The 24,564-nt window shown below is 42.9% G+C and overlaps 1 protein-coding gene across 1 annotated transcript; it reads right to left on the bottom strand.

Moving 5' to 3' along the window:
* Positions 1 to 1,978: 1,978 nt before the first annotated feature.
* Positions 1,979 to 14,508, bottom strand: ATP4B (ATPase H+/K+ transporting subunit beta). Its single transcript, XM_077790877.2, is given in 7 exon segments — positions 1,979 to 2,804; positions 2,963 to 3,055; positions 3,552 to 3,608; positions 4,947 to 5,146; positions 5,943 to 6,056; positions 7,213 to 7,341; positions 8,705 to 14,508. Coding segments are annotated over 7 exon segments (897 nt in total). The 5' UTR covers positions 8,817 to 14,508; the 3' UTR covers positions 1,979 to 2,612.
* Between the last annotated feature and the right edge of the window lie 10,056 nt (positions 14,509 to 24,564).

Here is a 24,564-nt window from a genome sequence, read left to right as displayed (position 1 = left end):
GATGATATCTACGTACACCTAGATATACTTAGGTATATTTGTTTTTGAATGCACGTGTATCACTCTCTTAGGGAATTGGATTCCTGCAGTGAAAGTGCGCAAAAGACTGCTAAATGTGTCTGGTTTCAAATTTGAAAACAAAGCTTTTAAATTGATTCCTTAATAAACTTTGTGTTAATGTTAGCTCCTGCACAGCAGTAATTATTGCTGTGTGTGTACAACTGTTAGTCTGTAATGCTTGTCAGTCTCTAACACTAAATTAACTGTGACTGTACAGTAACTTGCAGCTGCTGCTGTTCAGCTGGCACTGGTGGCCGAGGTCCTCTCAGTCTCTGGGTGAAGGTGATGAGGCTGGAGGGCTCTTAGAGAGAGGAAATGTCTCTTAATTTCTTCACTCTAATTGCGGGTGTTTCCTGCTTCTTGGCTTCCCTCCCATGGATACAGCTGGTTTTTAGCTTGTTTAGCTTCTGCCAGTCATGCTTCTTGTGCCTTGGGCAGGATGCCCTGCCTGTTTTCCTTCCCATGTGCTTATTTTGGTCTGTATCTTGTACCTTCTGGCATTAGTATGCCTCCAAAGTGCAGCTGTGCTCACTAGATGACATGCTTGTATGTAATGTTGGGCTGTGCCTGCAGTAATTAGTATTACAAAGTATTTGCATGGTGGGCATGCAGCTGTTTAAGTGTGCTTGCATTTGGGGTTTGAGCAGGCTAATGCTAACTACACTTTTCTACTTCAGCTACACTAGCCACAAACCTTGCTCCTTGTTTTATTTCTGATTTCAGCAAAGAAAGGGAGTGATCTCAGATGGCTAGAGGTTCAAGAAACATTTAACTTCAGGATGGCAATCTTTGTACTTAGAGAACCAGATGTGTTGGATCTTTTTTTGTCAGAATGCATCATTGTTTGATCAACACAGGGACACTTCCCTTTCTCTATTTATCCCATCACAGGACTTTTCTGTGAAGCTGGTCTAGGCTGTTGTTCTGAAGCTGTAGCTTTGCACACAATCCATAGGGAATTTGTTCAGCATATTCCTGTGCTGTGGTTGTAGGGCTGATGAATGTAAGTTTGTGCACTGCATTGCCCAGCTCAGTGCTAGCTGTAAATACTAAAAACAGTCAAGCAGAGTCTGCCCTTGTTGGAGCATCAAGGGAAGAGTTCTTGATTTTCTTGGAAATATTTAAATGTTCTGTTTGTAGACAACATTTAACCAATCTTGAACATGAGTTACTGTTTTGTTATCAAACGTTATTTTATTGTTTTCCATGTTATTTTGGAAGGATGCACAGGGGGGAGACCTGTCTTCCAAAAAGGATATAAAATTGATTTTCATTGTCTCTTAGAAGAAAAGCAAAGCCACACTGTAAAAACTGAAACAGGGAAAGCCAGGGGGAAAAAAAGTTTTTATATGAGGAAGCATTTTATTCCTGTTTTTGAAATGCTGAATTTTTCTAAGAAAGGCTCAAATATCATTTGTGGCTTTGAAGATTAAATATTCCCCTTCAAATGGATTCTGTCTACAAGCTGACTGGCTGAATGGTGCTGTAGTACAGGAGGTGACCGGTTACATCTTGCTTTCTGAAATGTCCAGGCAGTGAAGGTGTAAAATGATTTCTGCTCTTGAAGGTTTTGGGAGTTTTTTTTTATTGTGTGCAGTGCTTATTTTCTGGGTGGAGCATCCTGGACTCAGGTAACATAAACCTACTATACAGACGCAACAATCCTGTTTCTTTCTGTCATAAGTGATACAATCGGACTTCTCAAAGTTTAGATTCTTTTAAAGATTTAGTGTGATTTCAGCATCTTCCAGATTACTCTAAGTAACCCAAAATTTATCATTACAATATGGGGCTATTCTACTGGATAAAACAATTAAAACCATCACAAAACCAACAAACACTAAACAACAGCAAAATAGCAAACGAACAAAAACCCCACAAATTACAGCCTCTAGTTAAATGAACAGTTTCCTGGATGTAACTGGATGTTACAGTCTTGCCAGTTGTTTTTATTAGGTTATATACATAGAGGTAAGTAGTACAGTGAAATCTGTGAGCTAGAGGACAGATTTCAAGTTCACTTCTTTTGCAGTCATTGATTTGTCAACTAAAAAAATCTGGTTCAGCTGACTAGTGGAAAAAGCCAAGACATTGGGATACGGATAATTTTAATACATTTTTATACATCCTATACAAGATAGATTGAACATATAATTACTTGCTAGTATTTCCAAGTATTGATTTCCTTTTCAAGCTATCTAATTTCTCAATAACCAAGCTTTAGTATCATACATCAATTATTTATTATGGCTTGAAAAGTGATTGAAAATTATTGAGTCTCTACTTATGTTCTTTGAAGGCACAGCTGCACCCTTTGGGGGAAACTTATTTTGTACAATTATTTGCATGAAGGCAGCAGCATCCTGTAGCCATGAAATATTAAGCTATGTACATTGAGATAATCTTCATCTTTACACACTGAGAGTAGGATCTTGATTTTTAGCTCTGTAGGCCATCTTGCAGTATAAAATGTCTCTTTGCACTGTAATTTATATGGGAACCGTAGTGAGAAAATAAATATGGATGAGTGTGATAATAGTTAAGTTTACTGTTCATACATTTTTCAGAAGTGTCTCTGTTGCTGCTCAGTCTTCTATTTTCAGTTTAAATTCCACTTTGCCTTCATACGGATCATGAACATTGTAGGTAATTCCAGCTCCAATGACTTTGCACACTATTTTAACTTCTACATTCCTTGTAATGTTGAGAAATTTCACAGCTACCAAGGGATTGCTGTAGCTGGGCTAGAAGGAGAAATAAAAAAAAAAATTAAAAAGAAAATACTTAAATTTGACATTACAAGTTTAGAAATAGCCTTTCCAGTTCTCATAGGATTGCAGAGATGCTTCATATGTTTCACCTGACATAAAGAGAAAGAAAAGCTAAGTACAGAAGCACCCACCTGGGCCTTTTTCCCGTAGTAGGGGAAGTAGTGCAGGCTGAAGGTGCCGTTCACAGGGTAATAGTCCGCCTCCAGCGGGAGCGACTCCTCGCCCTGTGCGTAAAATAAAACCAGAGAGGAAGAAGCTCTGCTGAGCAAATCATCGGCCAGCCCCAGACAAGTGTTTCAGGGCTGCTAAGTGTGTGTTAAAGCTCGAGTTCAGCAGGATGTTTAGCACCAGTCTTATTTTTCAAGTAAAAGTGGGACTCTCCCGCTGTTACTATTGCCAAGAAAAGCAGGCAAGTGTCCTTTGATAGCAGCTGGGAATTCGGTGAGTCGGAGCTGCGCTGTGAACGTCGCTACAGGAACAGCAAATGTTCTCTGCAGCCCGAAAATGCAATTTTCCAGATGATTTAAATAAAGCAAACTTGGAGGTTTTTTCCTTCGCATATCAGCTGGTGCAAGAACTGGCACAGAACTGAGAATATTCCAAGTATTTGGTATCTGATTTTCAGAGCTGCAAGGGTTTTTTTTCTGGTCACCACTGCACTTGCTTGCTCTCAAAGCTGCAGTGCTTGACATGTGTGAGACCCAGCCCTCATACCCTTACCACATATGTGCAGTTCACCCTTGGTGCAGTGCCATTGCCAGGGTAAAACTTGATAATCTGAAAAAGAAAACATATTTGGTCATCTTGGAAATTCTTTTGAGATAAACCTGGGCAATCAATTATTTGAGAGCTGAGCTTCAAAGGATGTTTAAATATGTTCCTGTGTAAGATTCTCTCAAACAAATCATCTCATTTATGTAGGTGAAAAACTGTTGTGGCTGGATATTTAGGAAGCAGGACTCAGCATTGCCTGGGATGAGCACTGCTGATGGGCTCTGGGCTGGCCAGAGCAAGTAGCACAGCACCTCCTCTGAGTCCAGCTCATTTACCCACCCATACCACCTGCCCTTGCTGATGCCCAGGCAGCCAGGGATCTCTTAAAGCAATGAATCATGTGTCAGCTAAGGAAAAGCTGAATACCCATGCTTTTCACCTTATCTGTCTTAGAAAACCTTGGTTTTGGCAGAAAAACCCTCGGGCTGGTTTGGTGCTACAAAACTAGTGGGGTTGCATCCTGTAGAGGCAAAAGTGAAAGGTGAAGCCCCCTGGTCTCTATCCACATCTTTTCCCTGCTGGAGGTGGCACCCAGTCTAGCTAAAGAAAACATTTCTGGAAAACGCTTGTTTCACCAGCCAGAGTCGGGGGCAGAGCTCTGCTCTCAATTGGGGCTTGCATAGGTTTTTGGAAATGCCTAAGGTGCAAGCCAAGCAAAAAATATGGTGGTTTTGTCCATCAGAAACTGGAGGAGAACTTGAACTCCAGTTTCTACCAAAACCAAATCAGAAGGCTCAGAATTTTACCCGAAAAGAAATATAAAGTGCTTATGCCTTTGTCAACATTCTGAAAAAAATTAAAGCCTTGAAAATTTCCTTTATTCCTCTCCAAAAAACGTGTTGGTGGTTTTCCCTGAGAAAAATATCCACCGGGTTTGAATTTTGGTTTTATAGGTTCTTCTAAAGATTTTCTTTGCCACCTGGGGAAATAAGATACCATCTCTCCGAAACCACATCAGTTACTGTCACATCCTGGTGCCTCAGCTGAAGGCACAGGGCTGTGGTATTGCAGGAATAAACTCAGGTGCTAGTTTGTGGGATGAGAGCCCTACAGAGGCATAAAGTAAACTAAACTAAACTAAAACTAAATTAAACTAAAGTAAACTAAACTGTAGAGAGTCAGTTCAGAGATCACTGCTATATGTTACTTTTGTAGGAATGGTGAAAAAGTCCCAGGATTTCCCTGGTAGCTCTAGTGGTCTGTCAGGTAACAGCATGTGATTTTTGGTTGCCAGTCAAAAGCAGAGTTTAGAACCCATGGCAGCAGAGACACAGCAGCTCCCCAGCGGAGACCCAAGCTACTCTTAATTTTTTCTGCTCAGCACCTTGAACTTGTACTTACCCTGTTCATTTTTATAATAAAACAGGGTTTTCCTTCTGGAAATCCAAAAGTTGGATCTGTGATGCCAGAGCAGTTTTGAAGCATGTCTGTGGTGAATTTGCAGGATAGTTTTGTTTTATTTGGGCCATCAAAGGTGTCCTGGATGAAGTAGGTGTTATTGGTGCAGTTGATGTTCAGATGCTGAGCAGCTGGTGTATATGCTAGATGTATGAAAGAAGAAAGGAAAAAATTCTCTCTGAAGCTTTTCATATGCAAATTATACATCCCAACATCAGGCTGGAGATTCTGTCATGGTAGATTGTACTTCAAGTGAAGTTGGGATTAGCTGGAACAAGGAAAGTTTAAGCTGTTTAGGGGTTTGGTTCTGTTTTGTTGTGTATTTTTTTCCAAATATCCAAGCAAAGCAAAATAGATTAAATTGAGTTAAGACTGGCAGCCTATGTTGATAGCTCCATATAAAGTCAATTTCAAATATGATTTTTCTCAATATATCTGTGAGAAACGTAAAGAATTACAGTACTAAGGCTCAATAGGAATATAAACATGCTAAGACATGAACAGGTAAATGGAGCACAGAACCTATTTTGACTGTATTCCCTGAAGACACCATGCTTTATGAGATATATTATGGTACTTTGATGTTTGTAGTCATAGACAAATTAATTATATTAATTTAAACTAGACTAATTTTGAAGACCTTTGTCCTCCCTCTTCCTTCAGACTTCCTACTGGTCTCTTTTATGAAGGCTGTTTAGGATTAAACAAAATAAAAGCCCTGAAGCAGAGCCTGGATTTTAATAGATGTGTACATACGTTTGATTTATAGATTCATGAGGTGATTTGCTCATCCCTTTCAGAAGATGCATTTTCCACTTAAAATCTGTGATTTGAGAAGGAAAAATGTAAAATGGAAGCACTGACTTAAGGTCCTCAGATCTAGTATTGGAAATAAGGCAGCACCTTTCTTCAGTATTATGCAAGAAACTTCATTTTTACCTGTCAGAAAAGTGTGAAGAGTTGTCACTAAACCTTCCCAGGTTTTGTTGTCCGATACGTTGTAATAAATTTGTAGTCCTCTATCCCCATAAACATCAGGCCGTAAGGTTACACCTTCACGAGGGGGAAAGGGGAAGACAAAGCAGAGGAGAGATGTCAGGCACATCTCTCTCACATTGTTTATTTAAATTGACAGTAGCAATTATGCTGCATCAAGACTCATTCTAAATGTAAAAGATCCTCCAGCCTTTCTGGGGAGCATTTAACCATGTTCAGAAACCACTTCAGCTGTGAGTTGTTCAACCAAAACCCTAAAGCCTGCGGAGCTACTGATTTTCCTTTCACATATATCCATGCTATTACAAGAACAGCTTGTAAAATCATTCCAGCAATTGCACTGGATTTCCCCAGACCTGTTAGCAGTAACAGTCATGTGGTGTTAAAAAAACAGATCATACAGCAGCATGAGAAACAGCTTTTGAAAAAGCCACACATAAGATGTCACAGGAATTATTTTCCCAGCAAACACCAAACTTGCTAAGTACTGGGAGTGGAAACTTCAAAATACAAAAGCATCTGACAGAGTAATTTTTAGGACTATTTTTTTTCCCTCCCATTGTGGAAACAAGCCATTGGGGTGTGAAGTTTTAGCAGTGTGCTAAAACTTATGTTCTCTGATCATCTCGCCTATCTCTTTTCATGTCCCACAAATCTGAATTCTAATTCCACATTTTTGTCTTATTTTTGCTTCCTTGACTACTGGCACAGCACATCCTGCTGGCAAGGTATTCCTGCTCTCCCAGGGACTTCCCATGGTGCTGGCAAGTGTAGAAATATCCACCCCAGGCTGCCCAGCCCCTTGCCTCTACATCTTGCTGGGCACCCCAAAGCCCTCTGTGGTGCTTGGGGGTTTGGAGTAGAACCTAGGACTTCCCCAGGGACTGACCCCTGCTCATGGGGAGAGAAGGTGACCTGCTACAGGTCCCAATAGCAAGATGAAATTAATGAATATATATATATATATATATATATTTCATATTATATGTTCATAACTATATGGATATATAAGTATATCCATGTATCAATACATAAATAAATGTGCCAGATTTTTTTTTAAAGCCTGAAAGTGTTTTCAGGCAGAGGTTAAACTTTGCAGGGATTGTCTGGGCAGAACTGACTGATGTATTCCACGTTTGTCTCCCCTCAGCCCTGGGCTCTGCCAGTGCCTCTCAACTCAGCCCAGCCCAGCACTACGCAGCCCTGGCAGTACCTGGGGATTTCAGCTGGTCTTGGTAATCCGGCTCGTAGGGATTAATGGTCCTCATTAAAGAATAAATGGAGAGTGCAAACAGCCCTGACATCACCACGTAGAAAGCCAGGTAGTAGAGGATGATCCACACTGTGGAAAGAATAAGGGCAGAATTTCACATTGTGAGCAAGGCTGTGCAGTGCTTTCAATGTGGCCAGGATGATCCAGGCAGCAGCAGTTGTCTCCTTTCCACCCGTGTCCCAGGAAAGTTGTCCCTGTAGAGGGACTTGTGCTTTGGAGCATTTTCTCTACACTCAAAAAATATTCTTACAGGAAAAAATTGTATCATTCTACAAGGATTTTTGAAGGAGCTGGTGCTGAGCTCAGATTATTTAAAGCTTAAAGGTTATGTGGCATCTTGAAGAAATTTCACATATTAAGACCATTTATCTACTTTTTAAACATGGACTAAGCAACACAGATGATGAGGTGTTTCTTTGACAAATCCAAGTTTGCTCTTTGTGTTATCTGGATGACAGATGGCAGTATACAGCTGAAATCACCAACAGCAAAATAAGCCATCTTGCTACTTTATTCTGTTGTGAGATAAGATTGATGCTGTGTTTCTGTCTGTATGTGCATAACATCTTATGCATGGCTGGTGCTGTACAAGCAGCCAGGGGTTGTTTCAGAGGGTTGCTATTAGAAACCTCTGCATGTAATCATAGGTGCCTTGTAGCACCTTCTTCTCTACCAGCTGGAAAGGCTCACATTCCAGTTGCATCATCTGTGAAATTCTGGTTTTAGGAGTAGCCAATAAACTGCATGCACAGGCAGGAAAAAATCACCTGGAAACTTGCAGCTACTCCTACAATCTGTGGGAAGAGTATGGATCTTTCTTACAATGGTCCTGGCTGCTCTTCCCAGAAAGTCGATCATAATACAGATCAGCATGGCAGACACAAGTTTGGCTGTGGGAAGGGAGGCTCAGCTGAAACACTTGCTAGTATAAAATACATGCTGGTATGAAATACCTGCTAGTATGAAATGCATGTTGCTATGAAATACATGCTAGTACACAGTGATAAGAAACAAGATCTACTGAGCAGACGATAATTCAGAAAGGAATTTCAGAAAAACAAAACTTGTTTCCAAAGAATTGGACAAACTCACTGATTAAGCAAATGTACCATGTACCTGAACCCCCTTTTAATTAGCAATGTCAAAACCACACTGTAACCATCACACCTACCTATTAATAAGTCTCCTGTTAATGTGTTAATTTTTCTCCTTTTGAAGTATTTGGTTCAAAACTAAACTTCGAAGTCATACGTTTTCAGGAACTACGTGGATCAATGTTTTGATCTACTTGATCCAGCTCATAAAGCTGCCCAAAAAGTGGCTTAGAAGCTCATATGAGAACTGCTGGCTTCAATACAACTACATTGTGTCCCCCACCGCAGTTTTTAAGTTTACCAGAAGGAAGAGAAGAATCTGGCACATAAAAACCTACCCCAGTTAATTAAGGACCTTCCCATGAAGAGCTTTGTTTCTGGATTCCAGACAAAACGACGGAAATCGGCCATACGTTCGCTGCAGGTCTTCTTTTCATTTAAAGTTGCCATTTTCTCAGAAAATTTCCCAAAAATGTGTCCTCTGTGAAAACTAAGAAATTCAACTGGTGCCCAGACAGTTGACCAAGAAAAAGACTTTGGGTTTTATACCTTGTTTTCCAATGAAGGTCACTGAGATTGCTTCCTGTGCCAATGAAAGCCCCTGCTCACCACTATCAACCTTTATAAAGGGTGTTGATAACGCTGGCACAGGAAAGTTTGTTCCTATCAAACACCTTTCTCCTTTCTCTTCACTGCCTTAGCAGGTCAGCAGAGTTACGCATTTGCCAATTGTGTGTTGGGTTTGCGATAGACTCTGTGTGATAGCTGTTATCAGAGCAGATAAAGCAATGGAGAACTTGTTTCTCCCTGGGTTTTCTTTTTTTCTTTTTTTCCAAGTAACCTGCAAGTAGTAGATACAGTTCTCCCTCTACAATTGTAGCCATTTGTTGGGACATAGGGTATTGCAGGGTGGATGGTTAGAAAATAAGTAATTACTCATCAAATATGCAACTACTTTTGGGAGCTCTTTGGAAGCAGATGGAAGACAAGAAGGTGGTTGGGATTTACCAAAGGCGCACCACAGTCTGTGAGACAAGTAGACTGGTCAGCAAACACGGAGGCTTTCCAATTCCACATCACCCAGTTTGACATCAGCAGAGCTGGTGACACAGCAGCCAGGTGGGGAGCTGTGCTTTGGCTTGGAAGGGCCGGGGGATAGATGGCAACAGGAGGACAGCTGGGACTGCAGTGCAGCACTCAGCACGTGGACATCCAGATGCAACCAGCATGGAGTGGCATCCCTGAGGGGCCAGAACTGACACTGGGATACAGCCCAACTCAGTCAAGCCAGAGCCACAGAATCACAGAATGGTTTGGGTGGGAAGGGACCATAAAGACTACCTAGTTCCATCCCCCCCTGCCATGGACAGGAACACTTTCCACTAGACCAGCTTGTTCAGAGATCCATCCAAACTGGCCTTGAACACTTCCAGGGATGGGCCACCCACAGCTTCTCTGGGCATTCAGTTTCATTGTCTCACCACCTTCACAGCAAATAATTTCTTCCTAGCATCTGATCTGCACCTACTCTCCTTCAGCTAAAGGTCATTACCCCTTGTCCCTGAGCATGCAATAGGTCTCCCCTGTTTCATATCACAAAAACCCCTGATGGGCTGTCCTCCTCTCTTCCAAGACACAGACCTAGGAATGCATGCAAAAATATTAATTATGTCTTTGGTGAGATCCAAGTGTCAGCACGAGGGGCTCAGAGGGGACACTGGGCTGTGTGCTGCATGCTGTGCATGTGGACTGCCTGCTCCTAATCCATGTCTCCTTCATGGACTTGTCCCCTGTCCCTCCTCTGTTTTGCAGCAACAGAGACCATGAAGAGAAAAAGGCCATCAAGAGCAGAACCTTATTAAGTATAAGAGTTCTGAGTGTACAAGTTTCCCATTGGGAATCTAGGGATTTTCCACCACCTTACAAACAAGCTGACTTGGAACTTGGTGAATTGCCAGATGCTTGGCATGGCTGAGCCATAGGCAGCATCCATGTACAGCTGTGACAAATCTGGGATTCTCCTGGAAAGTTTGTGCATAAGTGAAAATGAACAGTGCCTGCCTGAAATGGTTTATCAAGGTAGTATGGAGCAATTGCTTTTCTACGGGCTCTGGTGAAGGGCTCCTGAACACTGCAATAATTTGTCAGGACACTTGTTTCTGACCAGTGGGCAACTCTTCATGGCCCCACAGGAGGGCTGGTCTAAGCTCATTCTTGCCTTATAGTCCATTAGGGTTCATCCAGTGCCCCCTTTCCTCACCTGCCCCTGGAGGGCTGTCCATCAGGCCCTGGCATTGTGGCCATTGCAGCCAGCCCTGGTCCCATTGCAGTGCCAATCCCCTGACCCAGAGCCTTTTGTTGTGTTTAATGTACCCCGAGCTGCTCAAAGAGGGACTAATGTTTGCTTTCTTTGGCTGGTTTTTTAATGCCTGCCCCACTGACCTTGGGCTGGCCACCAAAGGGAAGGACAGCAGAGAGGGAAGGTCACACAGGAGAGAGAAAAGGTTGCTCAGGAGCCTGGAGTGGCACAAGGCTGGAGGTGAGACTTGACCTGGCTTCCCCGCCTGCACAGCCCAGGCATGTTGGTGGCCAGGGCTAGGCAGGATCCATTGCACTTTCTTTCTCTCTTGCTGACCAAGGCACCAACAAGACAAAGCCTGAGCTCAGGGAGACCAAGAAGCTCCAAAAGAAACCAGTGGAGAATGTGTTTGCAAGGGTCACACTGCTGTGACCAGAGATAGCTGAATGATATGTACAAACAGGGAGGTGAAACCCCTTCCTCTTTCTGGGGTTTGCAGAATTAGCAACTTGAAGACCACTTTTGCAGCACTGTGCCTAAAAGGTCAGATCCAGGCTGAGACCTTATCCCTTGGAGATGTTGTCCTGAGCAGACCTGTGTGCCAGCACTCCTTGGCACTCCAGGCCTGGCTTTATCCCAGGCTCCTTACATGCCACACCAGCTTGAACTGCTCTAAGTTCACCCAGCGCTGACTGGGAACTCAGTGTCAATGTTAATAAAACATTAACTTTGTTTGCTCATGATAAAGGCACTTACAGATTCCTCCCTCTTGTGGAGGCTGTGCAGGAGATGGTGGTGGTGGGGAATACCAGGAGAGACAGGTCACTGCCTGAAGCTTCACTGCCAGCACTGTGATGGGGTCAGCCATGGGGTGGTTCCATGGCACTGCCTCTCCGAGCACTGTGATTTCAGCCTGTCTCCTGAAGGAGGTGTTCATCCCCTGATGCCTTGGTGATTCCCCACGTGCAGCACGGACTGCATCAGCTGGAGAATCCATCCTGGTATAACAAGATGTGGGGAAGGATCCCATGGGCTCCCTCCCTATGTACCTGGGGGTTGTACACTAGGCTGGCATTGGAAGTTCATCTTCCTTCCATGGCAGAAATGAGATGTATGCCTTTGCCTTTGGCCCAGGTTTGTCTTCTGTATTAAAAAGTCAGAAGGCAACTGGACATCTCAGGCCTTCTCTGCCTTTCTCATGGAGAGGGCAAAAATTTCTCCTGAAAGTTTTCTGAAATAAAGAAGTCTCTCAGGCAGCGTGGCACAGTGAACATTCTTTGCATCAGGCTTTCTATCTAGTTTCAGAGTTTGAGGTGTGATTTTTTTTGTATGTGTTATGTTTTTTCCTTTGCTGCATTGTGTTTCACTAATAATCCCTCTCATTTGCCTCTCTCCTGTACTTTGCAGTTTGACAGAAGAAAATACACCGGCATTTTTTCAAGCTAGAGAGCACAGTTATTCTGTGTTTGAAATAAAGATCTGCAGCCTGAGCAATTCAGGGAAGCACAACTGGAAAAGCATCTTGGAGTTGAACTGAACTGATGCTCCCACTATTTTCAGCCTCAGAGAAAGCAATCATAGCAAGGAGGGGTATTTGCAATAGTGCTGTGCTGGGTTTATGATAGCACAGCATGATCAGGCAGTGCAAAAGGCAAAGCAGCCTCTCTTCAGGGTTTGGCTGGTCTCTGCTTTTCTGTCCTGCTCTTGTTTTTCAAGGGCTGCAGACCCCACCACGAGGCTAGCCATATCCCTCTACTCACCCTCTGCCTCCTGGGAATCCAAAGGAAATTACTGCTGTGAAAAACTGCTAAACTGACTGCAAAAATAAACCTAGCAAAGCCCAGTGGTGTTTCTTTCAGGCATGGTTTAGTGCCAAAGCCTGCTGTTTTGGGGCAGCTTACTACTGCTTGTGGTTGATTTCAGATGATGGCAAATAACAGGGTCCTTGGGAACGTTAAACATCCCATGAACTATCTCCAGCAGGTCTGACCTCATCACCTTCCACTGAAGGTGAATGTGGACAGGCTATCACAGGCCATAGAGTTTCAGGTGGTGTCACAAGAAAACAAGCCACATGCCCAGCTGAATGTGCATCTGCAAAGCTGTACCCTAGCTCTTATTACACTCAAAATCTTGTTTGTGGACAAAAGGAATGCTCATCAAGTAAAGTCAAGAATTTATTGATAACATAAATTAAATGTTAAGAGTCTAGTCATTATGACTCCAAATCTAGCTGTTACAGGAGAGAATAATGCAGTAAAACCCACACACACATTTTCAGCCTCTGTGCTTTTTCCTTGATTTTGCATTCCCCATCCACTGTTTCTTGGGGTCCCAAGGAGGTGGGGTGTTGTGGGTGGCAGGGACAGCCAGAGGCAGGGACATCCAGGGATATCCCACAACTTGCTCAGCCTTCAAACCTGGGGTCAACAGTCTTCAACAGCCTGACCTCACCATGGCTGTTGTGGCACTGTCACCTTGTGAGATATGGCTCCCCTCTACCTTTTGCTCTTTCCCTTATGCCTCCCTACTTCAAAGACTGTTAAGATACTGCTTAGCCAAGCTATTAATAATTTAATAACTCTTCAGTCTTGCTTCCTGAGCCAGTTACCTTAAACTCTGCTACTGACATTTTCTTCTTAGCTCCTCCCAGCTTGTATGTGGCTTGAGAGTAAAAATGTGTCCAAAATTTGTGGCCACACCAACCTCCAATCATTAAAATCCATGGCAGTGTGCCTGCTGGCTTAAGTTTACTTTGGGATCTGGCCTAAAGAGAAGAAAACTGCTTTGTCAGCTTGGTAGCATCATCTGTCAGCATGACTTGCTCAAAATTATGTATGGATTTTTTTTTTTTTTTTTTTTTTTTTTTTGACACAGCCTCTATTTAGAGGATGTAATCTGGTGTCAGCCAAAGTGGACACTCCCTGACCATGGTGGAGCCTTGCCAGATCCTGGTGAGAAGATGACTGCTTTTTTGGTCACATATCCAGAACCTGGTCCCCAGCAGTCAGTGAAAGCTCCTGCTGTGCCCAACACCACAGGGAGCCCAGCTAAGGTAAGGAAGCCTGGAGCGCTCAGGGTTTGCCTGCTCACAGCAGGCTTGCAAAGCCTTTGGCTGTGCTGGTTTGGACCTTAACTCTGCATCAGACTGTGGAGGGAAAGGTCAGCTCCAACCAGGTGAGAAATCAATACCAGTGGAAAGCATTGTCTCAAGCTGTGAGTGTTAAAATGCCACTGGGAAAATCTGCTTTTACAGATGCCCCTCTTCATTGAAAATTTCTCTCGAATATGCATGGCTGATTCCTCCATTGATATCAGTCTGATTAATATCATATTTGTTAAGAGATAAATCACCATAGGCCTTATTTCCACAACAGATAGCAATCAACTATATATATATAAATATTTTATATATACATATATATATATTCTTTTGTTTTTTTCCAGGCTGATATCAGGAAGCAAGGGCTAGAAAGTGTAGAATTATCTTCCAGTACAATCACAGTGGCTGTTCAGCTGTTAATGAGCTCACTTTAGCATGCACACATCCTTTTACAGTCCTTGTCCCTCTGGAGCTGCTCAGCTGTCCTCCTGGCTTTGTTACAACAAACCAATACTCTTTTTATTGATGTTGCTCCTGTCACTCCATAAAAAGATACTTGGTTGAATAAAGTATTCTGAGCTATCAAAAAACATATGGAACGGTGCTATGCTATAAAGGATCCAAGCTCATTTTTTTCCCAAAGGCTCAACTCTCACTGCCTCTCACTACAGCAGGGGTGACAGTGGGGCTGTGTGGTGCTGACCTGCACCCCTACAAGCAGCAGCAGTGGGGTGCTGGCATGGGCAGGCAGCACAGCATCCCTCAGTGGGTGCCCGTGAGGATGGAGTGCAGGGGGATCAGCCCCCAGGGTCGTCCATAGTGACCTGCACATCACTGCACAGCTCCAGAGACCGTGGCCAGGCTCACTTTGCACTTCTCCAGAACAGGCCATGCTAAGAGGCATTTTGAAATGGAGTCTAAATTATTCAGGAAATGGCAAAAATAATGCATTCAGTCTTCATCCAGGGGCAGAAATATTTCTCTGGCTCCAGTAAACATTGGTAAGTGGGAAAAGATGATGGAGACTTTTCCTGATAGAATAACTGTTAAGTGCTAAGATTCTCAAGAGAAAAGGAAGTGAGAGAAATTTGAGGACAAGGGCTGAGAACAAGCAGATTTTAGTATCAATTTATCTCTGTGTTGTACCTACTTGTACAGCCATTAAACCACCAGTGTAAGCTACCCTGTCTTCTGAGAAAATCTTATCTATCGTAACCTGGCTTTAAAAAGGTACACAGTTGAAATACTTCTACTTTGGGCTACAGGACTTTAAAAAATGGGTCTTCAGAGAGAAAAGGTGAACAGTTTGAATGGAGATACAACTAATGCAAATGTTGTCTGAATCAATATTCAGAGGAAGGCCAGAAATTAGAAAAATTATATAGAAATTATAGAAATTATAGAAAAATTACTATAGAACAGTGTGTTCACTAAAACAGGTTAGGAGCATTTACAGAACTTTTATGTTTAGCTGTCATCCTGCTGGGATTGGAACATTTCAGAATATGGCTATGCATTAGAATTTCAGTATCAGTACATCTTTATATTGATCTGAATGCCTGGGATCAGCATCCATAATGGATGATGACACTTATGAACCCCAGGCACCCTTATGAAACACCATTATTTAGCATTTACTACTGCTATAAGCAGAAAATGTGGAGATACTTGTGAATGCCAGGCTTGGGTCTCAAAATATATTCCAGTTGTTATAAAGAACTTGTTCTGTTCCTAAATTATAATACTGGCTCAAAGATGTACTCAGTGCATTTATAAGTTGCTGTGAATGTATAGCTAGATTTATCCCTTCTGAGAAATAAGTATCAAGATTGGTGGATTTGGCAGGGTGCATGGCAAAGGTCACCGACCACCTCACAAAACAATGAACCTGCTTCTGATCTGACATGTACAACTTGAACCTGAAACCCTCAACTGAAGAGAGAAAACAACTGACTCAGCCTTCAATCTGCCCCAATGGCTTCAAAGACCCTGTTTGAGACTCATGGCACAGAGTTCAGTAAAAATCCCACTCCCCCCACCACTCCTGCAGGGTAGGACTCTTCTTGCCAAGGGTATTCAATGAAGGGAGAGACATCTGTATAATGACAGCTGTCAGAAAAAAAGATCATAGAATTACTCATTGGTGTCTTTTAAACAAAGAAGCCTAATTTATCTTTTTAAGTAGTTTATACAAACTGGAATCAAGCAGAGGCACACAGAGACGTGGCAGCTTTATGGACACAGACAGCAGACATTCATATGACTCGTCAAAAACTTATTTTTGACATGGTCACATTTGATAATTCTAGATAGACTTTTCTAGCCCTAAAACACACATGTCCAGAAAGAGATTTTATCTAGTATATTTATTCTCCTACCTGGCCAGATTTTCATGAAGTTCTAAAATTCAATTCCAATCTCCCTTCTTCAGCTGTGACAACAATAGCATCATTCAGTGCACCAGGCCAACAGAGCTGAGCAGGCTATTCCTTCCCATGGCCCCAGGACAGCAGCACCCTCTGAAGTTGGGGGGGGGGGGGTACAGGGCTGAAGGTCTCACTGATGACCTTTGATTTCTGTGCCCCTGTAAGCAGCTGCTTTCTCTTTACTCAGTAAAGTCACTGTAAATGCCAATATTGCAAAATGCAGTTATCAATATATGAATCATTAGCAGGTGGCTCTGAGGATGGGTAAGATGCTTTGGAGACTTTCTGTAAGAGGTCACAGGATCTGAGCTGAGACCCTGGTACTCTTGGGGACACATAGCACTGTGGTTGCCTGCTGGGCTCCAAAGCTGTGCATGGCATGCAGCTGGGTGGGTGCAAAGGCTGTCAGCTACTCCTACAAAGGATGGCTGGGGTCTGAAGCTCCACAGTATTTTGCTGCTCCCCTCCAGTCTCCCAGAACTATTGCACCTGAGACTGCTTCCAAACCATCTTTTGTCCCAGTGACCCCGTTTACCTCAGTGCACATAATTGCCAGTTTTTTCTAATGTTGGTTTATTTCCCTAGAGGTGTTTCTGCTGCTGGACTGTGGGAGGCAGTATCTGGCCATTGCTGAGTAGATGGAGAGCATGTTCCACTGACCTTTGGGACAGCAACCTGGCCTGCAGCCCTGACTGGAGTTGTAGGGGTAGTGCTGGGGGCTGCAGCATTTCCTCATGTGCCTGTTCTTCAGGCAGTGCAGAGCCACAGGGGCACTTCCCCAGGGCCCCTCACAGCAAGAGCACCCTGATTACAATGACCATGTTACATCTATGTGGCCAAAAAATTGGGGAAATGTGGCTTATTTCTGATTTCACACATATCCCCAGGGACCCAGAACTCTGGCACGGAGACCTGGATGAAGCTGATGAGTTTTGAAAGAGGAAGGAAAGCTTTCAATGCACCCTGAGGGTAGCAAAGAATGCAGTTTTGCTGCCTGACGAAGCTTCTCTTCACTTCTCTTTCTGTTGCTCTGTTTCTCTCCTGTATTTCATCTTTTCCTTCCTTGTCTCTCCCTGCAGCTTTACAGCTGCTCAGAGATCCTGCTGCTCATCCAGTGCTTTCTCCCACCACCTATCCCACTGGTCTTTGCCTGCCTCCAGCTGTGTCTTGTGCTGCTGCCAGTGGGGTGCTTCTGACAGGGACAACTGGCCTTGCTCCTGGACACAGCAACCATCCTCACATCCCACGTTGTTGCTGGTTGCTGGTTTTTGGGGATTTCCATCTCAGTCATATTAACTGTTCCGGGGGCAGTCAGAGCCCAGACCAGGGCAAAGTGCATCACCTGTGCTCAGTGGGCAGTGCTCCCCATAAGCTGCTGTCCAAAAGCCCTGCACAGAGGATGTGCTTGTGCTCAGCAACCGAGAAAATGCTTGCTATGCTTATGATGGAAAGTGTTTCTTGTTTCTTCTCTAAGTGCATGAAAAATGTGGGCTCACTGAAATTTTGTCTTATTTAGAATGTAATCTAAAATAATTTTTGGAAGTATCCAGATGTTCCTAGTTGAATATCTATTTATATCCCCAACAATGCACTGCAGGACTCACTTACGGATACCAACACTCATCCAGAGCTGCTGCACCCCCAGACATACTGGACAGAAGCAGGGTAGCTGTGTGTATACCTACACACCCATTGCTGATTCCTGTGTGGAGTCATTCCATTGAAATGCCAAAAGTCTAGCTGTTTGGATTCTATATTGCTGGAGGCATGGGAGGGGGATTATGGATTTAGGCTGACATCACTTCTCTATTTATGTCCACAAGGAATGCATGCACATGTGTCTAGACTTTCCTAAACATTTCTGCAAATACATTTACAAATCAATGTCATTTCAGCCAGCCAGCCAGGACAATCAATATTCACCATCACGCAGTATCCTGGACAGCATTGATCCCCCTCATACCTGCAGAGACTAAAAGCTAAACATGTGTGGCAGCTGTTAGAAGCTGTCTTTCAAGCTGTGTGTTTTAAGGATGCACATGTGCAATTGCACTGATCTGAAGGATTAAGGGGTTACTTGGTGAATAAGTACCTTCCTCCTAGACAGTGAGCATGGGTGAGATGGCAGGTTGTAACCTACTGTCACATCTGTTACCTGGTACTGTACTTCAAGACCAACAGCATTAGTGAGAAGGTTCAGGGTGAAGAACAGCAGATGGAGAAACCTGTCAGGTAATTTTTTTCAACATGGGAGTAATAGCTGCTGTGGGAGGACCCACCAGCAAAATCAGACCTGCTTCTGTACATGAGGGCCTGCCTGTACAAGTAACCTCAGCACAGAGCAGGGAGAAGAAAACCAGCTTTTTGATACTGGTGTGTTTGACCCTTAATTATTTTTCATCTCATAGAAAGGACATGATTAATAGAAAAAAAATCTATATACTTATTAAAAATTGTACAGTCCTTTTTACAGTGAAGCTGCTTTTACTGCTACTTAGGGGACTTTACTGTCTTAAAGCTAGGGAAATTAAATTTCTCTGGAGCTAGGTGTGAAGTACTGAGTATCAAAATTTTATGTGCTTATGCCCTCCTTGGGAACTTTATCCACAGTTTTTCCATTCAGTTGTAGATAGCTTCTGAAACTGTAAGCTATGAGCTCACTATGAAAGACTGGGTAGAGTTTCTTGGCGTATGTTGTATAGCAAGGAATAGGGGCAGCCAGGGGGGCTTTCTCTAGGCTCTAACAGCATGTGAATCCATTTGGAAAGGGTAAGGAAGAGCTTTTCAGGGACAGTACTGAAAGCACAGCCTCTCAGCATCCCTCCCTTTTGGCTCTCAGGGCTGATCTTGAACAGACCTTCCTGTTGCCAAACCAATACAATCAGTAAATAATGTCAATCTGACTATTTGAGGAGCAACCTGAGCAGGGCACGTATAGAGTGCCAAATGACCTGAACATGATCATATGTCCTTTGGGAACCAGGAGCGGGGCTTGGAGGCTGGGATGAAGGGACAGTCTCCCCAGTACACATACTTTGCATACAAATTACCTTTAGGGGGTTTTGTACCAATGGTTTGCAGGAAATCTCATAACAGCAATGTGGATTTTTCCCCAGATCAAGCAGCTGAGCCTTGTGGGGATTCTTGATCTAACACCCCCCAGACAGGGAATTGCTCTGCATCCTGAGACCACTCTTCCAGTTAGAAACAAGAGAGGACCCCTCTGGCCTCATCAAGCCCCGCTATGTGCCATGGGGTTGGAAGCCCTCGAGCTGGTTGCTCAAACCTAATGCTCAAGCAGCCACCACAGGCTGGGCTGGGGATGAGATGTGGGCATGTCTGGGCATAAGATGTGGACCTAAATGACTCCAAGGGATAAGCAGCTGGACAGACACTTTCCTCATCTGAAGCAGTGGTGATGACCCTCTTTTCAATCACTCTTTCTGAGCCCAGGTGACCTTGGAGCCTACAAACAAAAGGTCTCTGCCAAGGCAGCCCACAAATTATCGGCATATTGTGTGTATAGGTATTTTTCTATCCTTTGAAGCTTCTGCTTGACAAGATCACTTGCTGTCCTGTGCTGCTTGGATTAGATGAGACAGATGGCAACTGTTCTCTGCTGGCTTTCTTACTGCCATTTGTGCTCTTATTGATCTCCCTCAAGCCACCCCCTCTCATCATCTCTTCAAACAGAAGAGATTTCTTTGTTTCCAGTTCAGAGGCCTTTCAGAACCTTTGTTTATCTTCACTGATGATGCACTGGTGCATCAGGAGCATCTTCACATCTTTTCCATTTCTGCTGTAGCTTTCTGGATGTGGGGAGAAGCACAGAGTATCCAGCTTTAGAAACATCTGCCCCTAAAATCAATGTGTCTGTTCACTGCAATATTTCTGGTGCCTATCGGCCATGTACAGAGCAGAAAGCAGGATGCATCCAGGAGGGGCAGACAGATATTCAATCCCATTAAGTCCCAATAAATAAATGATACATTGCCTAGCAGAGCAATCTGGGCTATCAGATGTCCTTTCATTATAAGGGAGTGTAAAGCCTTCTCTCCAGCTGGGAGGAGGAGAGTGCTGCAAGCAGCATTAACATGCCTGGGAGGTATCACCAGCTGCTGTGTGTCACTCTGCTGGGTTCTGATGGAAACTTCTCCTCTCCCTTCCTATGCCTCCATAATTTCTCTAGATGAGTTATAATTTTTTCAGGACATTGATGAAATATTGAAATCAGCATATTTGTTTTCTATTCAGGAAACCATCCATTATGCCACCACTTTTCCGCAACATATGCTATATGGACTGCGTAGAGAGGAAAAGCCATCCTCTTCTGTAAAGTGGGATAAACTGAGAAACACAATCCATGACAACAGAGGAAGGAAACTGACTTACTTTTTACTAGATATCTCTTTTCTGGAAGTGCTTGATTGTAGGTTCTCAGCAATTGATTCTTGTAGGGATCAATGCCAGGGTTGCCTCCTGAACGCTGTCTATTTAAACTGTTCACAGAAGATCAAAACTGATTTTGTAGATAAAAGAAAACTGAGCAGGACTGAACTACTCCAGGACACCCATCTGTTTGTGAACCTATTGGAAATCTTGACAGGAAGTTCATCTATGTACAGACTTGATGCTGTCTGTGTGAATGGTCCATCTGGGTTTTTTAGTCTAACACTCCTTGGACAAGCTGCTCCACGATCAGCAGAGTCAGCAGTGGCTGTTTCCCATGTTTCTCTCCCTGTGTAACATCTCTTGTGCTTCCCAGTGTGACTGACCTCTCCTTGAAACCCTTCTGCAGTGAATGCATTTACTCCTTCTCCCTTCATTGTCCAGTTGCTTTTTCCCCCGGATATGTTATCCTTGAGATTGCCAGCCCTCTGCAAAGTGTGATTACATTTGACCACTGGGTTCAAGTGTTATTACAGGGGATTGTTAGGCAGCACAACTGTGTAAGTTTCAGCTTCAGGAGAATCAAAGATAAAAATCCCATGGAGAGAACAAAAAAGAAGAAAAATTACCTCATTTACAAAACCTCCATGCATTCATTGGTTAAAATCAGAGACTTCCCAGGCACCTTCCACTTAAAGGAATGGAAGAACATCCCTGCATTGAAGACAGAGTTATCACACTACGCTAGACCTTCAGATGTTGTATTAACAGATATGTTATCAGCATACCAGCAAATAACCTGCAAAAGGAAAGGGCTTAACAATTATTCATAGCATAGAGACTTTAAAAAGACATGTCTTTGGTGTCTCTGATGTCAATTTTGGAGTGCAAAAGAATGGTAGACATATCACTTAGTGGGACCTCAATTTCAAAGGAGCCAAATCTCTCCCAGGTTTCAACAAGCAGATCAGCTGCATGGAGGAGTTTCATTTGTAGCTGCACATGCAAACCCCTGTACTTTATTTACCTCCCCTAACCCAAGCCCACCAGCCCTCGACTCCTGCATAGTGTGGGTGTGCCTATGTAGATGCTGATGTACCATACAGTCCTACCCCGGAGGGCTCCTCTCAGGGGGGTGTCAGGCCTCTTAGAATTCATGGGTGTGATTTCTCAGTTCAGTCAATGTGAGTCTGGAACCAGGGTCCAAAAGACCAGAGCATTTCTTCAGGTGAGCTCAACTTCTCAGTGGCTGGTATTCTGGGAGGTAGGTATCTGTTTTCACCCAGGGAAAAGGGCAGAAGATCTCAGGTCTCTTCTGATACAGGATGAAGACAAATTCTTTCCATGCAGCTGATTCTTGCTTTGAGGCCTTAGAGCCTCTTTCTTCAGTGATGCCTTTCAGAGCACATAATGTATTAAACTAAGGTTTTCTAAAGGAATGAGATATCACCCCAGATAGTCTTAGAGCTCGTAACTGGCAACCTAAGCAAGCCAGCATTATTTATAAATGAAAGCAAAGTAATTGATAGTAGCAATACAGACTTGGTATTCAGTTTCTCTGTCTGAAATTTCTGGCATTGCTGTACTCAGCACTGCAACTCAAGGCTGGCTGCCACAGGGTATTTAGTGATCTAATAAGCAATATTAATTTTATTTCCACTGAGTATTTGCTATCTATTTGTGTAGCATACTTGCAGTACTTAGGGATTTGAGGTATTTTTGCTCCTCTGGAGAAGTGTTACTTCAGTCTTTTTTGCTCGTTTCCCAACTTCCAGACCAGTTTCTTACATGGCAGATGCTTGCCAGTTTTTGCCCTTTCGTGATCTGTAATATGAATAGAGGTATTTATTATCTCTTTAATTTATTCCTTTACTCTGCTCCGGACTCCAAGTGATGTCCTAATGATTTTCCTGGCAAGAAGAGCTGTGTGTCTCCTAGGATAAAGAGAAATGTATTTACTTCAATGACGTTAAGGCGACTCCCGTCAGGCTGCCTGGAGGGTTGATGTGAGGGTTTTTAGAAGAAAATAACTGCATATATGAAGCATTTCTTAAGAGTGCATTTCATAACCTGTGGCATGCACTGCTTACAGTATGCCAGAGCCTCTGGACCATGATTCAAAATCATTGCTTCAGATAATGTCTGTGGGCTGGCAGCCACCACTACATTTTTGTATTTGCCCTGTTGAGGACAAGCAGGGCAATGATTCCCATTCTGTAGCTCACAGAAACTTTGCTGTTGGGCCTGCCCAGCTATTTGAAGGCTGCCACCATCTGAAGGTTGTGTTGGCTCAGAAACTTCATCCACTATAGCCAGTGCCTGTAGGAACTGCTTCTGCTCTTGTCCAGTGCTGAATTGCAACAAAATCAGTTTCAGGAAAGAGGTGAGCAGCACTATTGTGAGTGGAGCCACCAAAATCCCCCACATAATCTGTTGAACTCAAAGACAATAGGAAATAACTGGGGACTTTGAGGCAGGTCAGTTGCAATTATAGAGAAGCAATGCAGAAGATGAAAAACAGGTAAGAGAGGAGATGGAGCATGATCAAAAGCAGTTAATAATAAGATAGAAGGTACAATTAAGAGTGATGGTTCCATGATGCCAAGTGGAGGAAGGGAGTTAATCCAATTCCAGTAGCACTGCCAGAGCACCACAACACTCTGCCTTCCTTTTATTTAGACAGCAGGAGAACACTACACATCATCATTATAGAAAGAAGTGATAATTTCTCCCTCATTCACTGTGCAATTAATGATAAAGTTATTTTTTATTTGCAAAGTCACTGTAAGGGTGGGGTCAATTTATGTCTTGCTGAAAGAACAGTTGCTATTTGCAGAGTTAAAACAGCAGAGCATTTATTATCTGTCTCCCACCTGCCTCTTCCTAAATCATTCCTCTAGCATTCTTCCCTGCCAAGGTCTTGTCTTGGCCTCTTGTCCCATATGACTCTTGGTCTCTCACATCTGTGCCTGCCCTCACACATGTACACCCTAAACATCTCAGAGGGTGTTCAGCCACTTCTGTTATGTGCTGTGAGCTGAAGTCCAGACATCCCTCTTTGGCCAGGGTTCAAAAATTTTTAGTGAAATACCTCCCATAAAGCACTCACAGGCAGCAGGACTGCTTCAGCCACATTTCCAGATGAAAAAATAAAAATTGGAACCTCTTGAGATTTTCATGTCCCATTTCCTTTCTTTCCATTTGTGTTTCTCCTTGGGTTTAGGCTTTCTAAAGCAGACTCTGGTCCTTTTATCCTTACAAAAAAATCAGTACTGCATGTACAGCAAATAAGCATCAGACTAAGTCTATGAGAAAATAAGTTTCCACAAACAGCTGTCATATATAAATAGAGGAAGAGGTAATATTTAAATTAAAAACCTGGCATCCTTGCTTGGTATGGGAAATGCAGGATGCTGTGCAGTAGAACATTTTTAATAGAATAAGAAAATTGTGACTTATAAATCAACAAGCAGCTTCTAGTTAAAAATCAAAAGTCTAAGTAAGAAGTAAAAAATGTAACAAAATATTCTAGGAAGGAAATTTTTCATGTTAAATGCTTAATTTTTTTATTTATGTCCACTATAGTTGAAAGGGCAATAAAAAGGAAGACGCAGATGTCCAAAGCAGAGCTGAACACCCAAATGCATGCACATGAAGAATTTGCTCAAAATTAAAAATCTCTGAAGGTTGGGTTAAATTAAGCTTTGCTGTCAACAGGTAGTCAAAATCTTCCAGACTAATAAAGACAGTTTTGTTCAAAGGTATGGAAGTCCTTTAGGTTTATAAAGATTCTGTAGTAATTAAAAGTATCGAATGTTTATGTTTGGAAAGAACTACATAAATAAATCTGAATGTTTTATATTTTCGACTTCTTCCAAAAGCTGTTTTCATTATAGTGGGAACCTTGGTCTCATCTCTTGTTTTATTCCTATAGTTCATATTGCTTTAATGTAATTTTTCAAATGAAATGTTTTTTTTTCC

The sequence above is a fragment of the Lonchura striata genome, chromosome 1 (assembly GCF_050655825.1).
Source record: "Lonchura striata isolate lonStrDom1 chromosome 1, ASM5065582v1, whole genome shotgun sequence".
Lineage (NCBI taxonomy): Eukaryota > Metazoa > Chordata > Aves > Passeriformes > Estrildidae > Lonchura > Lonchura striata.
Note: the sequence above shows the minus strand (reverse complement) of the source record. Positions and strands in the feature narration are given on the sequence as shown.